The 5,022-nt window shown below is 24.2% G+C and overlaps 2 protein-coding genes across 2 annotated transcripts, besides 2 other annotated features; both read left to right on the top strand.

Annotated features, from left to right (window-relative positions):
* Positions 1-497: 497 nt before the first annotated feature.
* Positions 498-1,412, top strand: EHI_022610 (phospholipase C precursor, putative; the record flags this gene model as incomplete). Its single annotated transcript, XM_001913398.1, has 1 exon — positions 498-1,412. The coding sequence occupies one exon, from the start codon at positions 498-500 to the stop codon at positions 1,410-1,412; it is 915 nt and encodes a 304-aa protein (XP_001913433.1).
* A 1,219-nt stretch (positions 1,413-2,631) lies between these two features.
* Positions 2,632-2,851: a repeat region.
* Positions 2,852-2,951: 100 nt separating this feature from the next.
* Positions 2,952-3,464: a repeat region.
* A 300-nt stretch (positions 3,465-3,764) lies between these two features.
* EHI_022600 (iron-sulfur flavoprotein, putative) lies at positions 3,765-4,370 on the top strand (the record flags this gene model as incomplete). The annotated part of the gene is made up of 1 exon (XM_643169.1): positions 3,765-4,370. One exon carries the CDS (start codon positions 3,765-3,767, stop codon positions 4,368-4,370), a length of 606 nt encoding a protein of 201 aa, XP_648261.1.
* Between the last annotated feature and the right edge of the window lie 652 nt (positions 4,371-5,022).

Here is a 5,022-nt window from a genome sequence, read left to right as displayed (position 1 = left end):
ATACTAAATATACACTAATACTTTATTTGATGTTATTCCAAATCAAAACATAATAGAATTGTTTGTAGGAAATAAACAATTATGATTAATATTGGTATTGAAGTATTATGAATGATAAAGATAAAGAAAATACAATAATCAATGAAATTCTGAAATAATTCAACAAACACACTATTTTATCGTTTATTTCGATTATTGTTGAATGAAGAATTTTTCATACATTAACACTCAATGTGAGAATTGTCAGTCACATCTTTCATGAAGTTCTTTAACTTGTTAGAAAAGAAGAGGATTGATAAAAATACATATTCTTCAGATGGAGAATGACATTATCCAAGAATATTATCAGAAGCAGAATTACATATCTTAGGCATTATGCTCCTATCATAGAGTATAAAACACAAACAACACTGCTCTAAAAATAAAAATGAACAAAAGAATCGATTATATTTTCCACTTTAAATCTGACTGAATGTCATGTTTCATACAACAAAACGATGAACAATCCCCTTCATCGACAAACAATCAAAATACTTACTTACAACATTTATTGTCGTCCACCAGGAATTACTGCACGAGGAAATGATTATAAGAAAGAAAGACTAATGACGTTTTGTGATGAAGAACTTAACAAGTATGACATAGTGGCATTTCAAGAGTTGTTTGGTGCATTTTCATCTAAACGACGAATCTTCATAGAAAAAGCAAAACAACAAGGATTTGTGTATGAAGCTCATCTGGAAAGACCAAAATGGCCTATCTATCCAGTTGATGGTGGTGTATGTATATTATCACGTTTTCCCATTGTAAGTCAACACCAAAAGATTTATACAAGAGGATGTTATTCAGATGGAGCATCTGCAAAAGGAGTTATTCATACAAAAATTGACATTGGATTTGGAAAAGAAATTCATCTGTTTTCTACACATCTTCAAGCAGATTATTATGAAAGTAGAGAAGACAATGCCAAATCAAGACGTCATCGAAATACACAAATCAATGAATGTCTTCATTTTATTAATGAATGTACAGCATATGACAATGATCCAATCATATTTGAAGGAGATTTAAACATTAAAGGAGGAACAAAAGAATATGATGATTTTCTTACCACTCTCCATTCTAATGAATTTGATATTGAAGCACATGACTTTTTGTTTGAGGATAAGAAAGTTCATCCAATCACACACAGTGAAGTTATAGATGGAGAACAAGTTGACACAGTTATTACATCTAAAGTTCCAGCACCGATTAATGCACGACTTGATTATATTTGGGGAATTAAGAATGGAAGAGAAAGAAAAGAATTAAAAGCCATTCAAACAAATGTATGTAAATTTCAAACAACAAACAAACCATTTCCTTATATGTCTGATCATTATGGAGTAGAAGTGACACTAGAATTATTGTAATATATATTTAATTGACGTTTATCTTTTGTTTATTTTTACTAAAACATATTCTTGTTATAGATAAAGAGAAGTATCAAATTCAGTTAGAAATTCTTATATAATTAAAAGTACATTTGTCATTTTTATTTATTTATTTCTATAATTCCTTGTTACTATTTAAGATTAACATCATATTCATTTTATTTGTTGTTTCTATTTGTGAATTATATTAATATCAACTAAATGTATTTTATTTTGTTTCACAATAAAAATATATGTTTTGCTTCATTTGAAAGATTCTAAATGTTTTTACATTTGACTAATGAATTATTATAAAGTAATTGTACAAAATGACTCTTGTATGAATGTAAACTCTCATTTAATACTAAATATGACATTGTTTGATTTAGTGAAGTTGATGTTATTAAATTTATTATGGTATTATAATCAAATAAACAAGAATAGTCAAATGAAGAAAATACACAATATTCATAACATCTTACATTCATTGAATTGAATGAATACTCATCAGAACATAACAATACAACGATTTGATGTAGAAAAATAGTGAATTGAACGAAAAATAAGAATGATTTGATATTCAAAAGATATTAAACAACAAACTAAAAAGAAAATAGTCAAATGTCTTCAGTAAAAGATATTCAAAACGTTGTTGTAGTGTTAATAATGAATTATCAACTAAATTCAATAAATAAACAACGAAATTGTTAATGAAGAAAATATACATCATAATATTAAAGTATTTAATTAAATCATTAAAGTATTAAGATGTATTTGTTTATTTAATCACTGCCAATGAGACAATGTGTATAAGATAAAATATATGTTATTGTCAATGAATATTGAGATAATTTAACTTTATTTTATTCATTAGCAAATGAAATATTCATATTATGATAAGTTCATAGTACTAATTATATCACACAGTTATACAAAAACATCAGTTAAAAAATCAATAATGATTCTGTGAACATTTAATATGAATTATACAAAAATAAATATGAAAATAATAATCAAATAATGCAGTATGTTAATGTCTCTTCATAATAACATTATTTATAATGAAAAGCAATGATATTCTTTGCTATTTCATTGAAAGTGACAGAAACTAACTATCAACAAAACAAAAAAACAGAAAATTAAAGACAATGAGATTGGCAATGAATAATGAACATAATAAATAATTCAAACTCTTTCTACAACATATCCTTGAATAGATAATAAATAAATTATTATTTATTTAATAGTTATATTTTCATCATATTGAGAAGTGAATGTTTCACTTTATTCGTCATGATTTATTTCTTGTGAACTGATGTTTTTCAACCATCATTAATATAAATATTCTTCATTTAAGTTGTTATTTAGTTTTGAATTTAATGATTATTAAAACTCACCATTCTTTATTTTATTATTTTATGTTGAATATATCTAATAACAGTTTGATTATGTTTCATTTCATTGATTATCATCATTCATTTATCACTTTGTCTTAATAATACCAGTACATTCAATTCAAAATTATTATTAATGAATAATTAAAAATTACTTAATTAAGTGTTAATAGATTTTTCATATATTCTTCCTAGTTTAGCCGAGATTAATCCCTGAGCTGTTTAAAAAAGAGTAATCTATTTGTTTAACTTATCATTTATGTTTTTCTTGCAAATTGAGAAAATCACTTCTTTGCTTTATTTCTTTTTATTAAGGTTTTTCAAACTTCTTCTGCTTATTTCTTCTTTTTAACCATTAGTTTATTTTCTGTCTTAATTTTAAACATTTTCTTTTTCCTTTTTTCTTAATTTTATGAATGAGAGAAGAGAGTATTTCATTCCCATTATATTATTATGTTTAATTTTCTTTTAGTCTTACCTACACTTTAGTACTTCCTTATATTACACCATGTAATATTCTATCATAACATCATGCTACACCCTTTGCAGTATTCCCTAATACATTTCTAATTTAAATACACTGTCATAACCAGAAAATAACAAAGAGAGTTAAAACATCAATTATATTAATGTTTGTGTGGTGTTTTAGACATGCCACATTCTTTCTTATTTCTTTAAAAAAAAGAAAAAATAAACCAATGGAATTAATCTATTAATAAAGATTCTAAAAAATTCATCTGGCAAAAGAATTTTTCTAAAAACGTCGAAACTAATCTTAATTGATCGAACGTTGTCTTGAGTTTTTTTAATGAATGTTTTGTTATTGGATTTTGGTTTGAAAACTATTATTTAGTACATCATCTTAAACGAATTGATTTTTTTATTGAGCTCTGTACTAATAATAGAATGACTAAATCGTATTTAAACTGTTTTCTAATGAACTTATTTCATCAAATTAATGGTTGCTAAAGTTCTTGTTCTTCTTGGTACTCTTAGAGCAAATTCTAATAGTGCTGCTTATGCAAATGCTTTTATTGAAGGACTTAAATCAAAGATGGAAATTGATGTAAAAACCATTAATTTAACAAAGAAAGCAGTTAGTGGATGTAGTGAATGTTTTGCTTGTGTTCCTCACAAAGAATTATTTTGTACAGAAAAAGACGAATTTATAGAAATAGCAAATGAATTTCTTAATGCAGACATTGTTTTATTTGCACATCCAGTATTTTGGCTTTCAATTCCTGGAGAAGTTAAGAACTTTATTGATAGAATGATTTGTGTATTTGACTTTGATAATAATACATGCAAAGAATCATTTAAAGAGAATTTTGGAAAGAAATATGTTGTTTGTATGCCAAATTGTAGAAGAACAACAAAAGAAACTGCTGTGAATGCTGAAAAACCTATTGAATGTTTTTGTGAAATGTATGGAATTCCATATTCTAGTGTTTATTTATTTGCAAATAATATGGATGTGACACAAAATGTTCAACAAAAAGAAACTGCAAAGAAAGCAGGAATTGAATGTGGTGAGAAATTAATGAAACAGAACAATCAATTTTAATTTAATTTTTCATTAAAAATTCATTATATTCTTATTTTTAATGTTTTATACCATTTATTTTATAAACAATATATTAATTGGAATATGTTTTATGATGTTGTTACTATTATTGATATTTTCATTCAATCTAATTTGTTTGTGTCTTTATTTTGTTCTATTTATCATTTGTTCAGAATAAATATAACATAACACATACAATATAAAGAAGAATATAAGTAATTACACAAACCAAATAATTAATTCAAAAGAAAAACAAACAATATTCTGTATAAATAAAATTATTTAAATAAATAAGTTGATGAAGATAGTATTCTTTCTATAAAATATCAAATAAAAATAAAAAGAAATAATCTGTAACATGACATTGAGAGTATGAATTGAACAATAAACTTTATTATTTTTTGAGAAATTCAAAGTAATGTATATTCTCTAAAGAAATAATGCTAATTTCTAGAAATGAAAATCAAAGAATATACATAAATACAAAATAATGAAATAAGAAAATAAAAATAATGAAATGAAACAATAAACGTTTAAACAAATAAATTACAAAACAAGAAAAAATAAAGAACAAGAAAATAATTTTTAACTGATTAAAAGAATGAAAAATAGTTAAAAATAATATAAAGAAGAAACATAGCAAAAAGCGTAT

Source organism: Entamoeba histolytica, genomic scaffold (assembly GCF_000208925.1).
Source record: "Entamoeba histolytica HM-1:IMSS scf_1104750516639 genomic scaffold, whole genome shotgun sequence".
Lineage (NCBI taxonomy): Eukaryota > Evosea > Mastigamoebida > Endamoebidae > Entamoeba > Entamoeba histolytica.
This window is presented reverse-complemented; position numbering and strand designations above follow the sequence as displayed.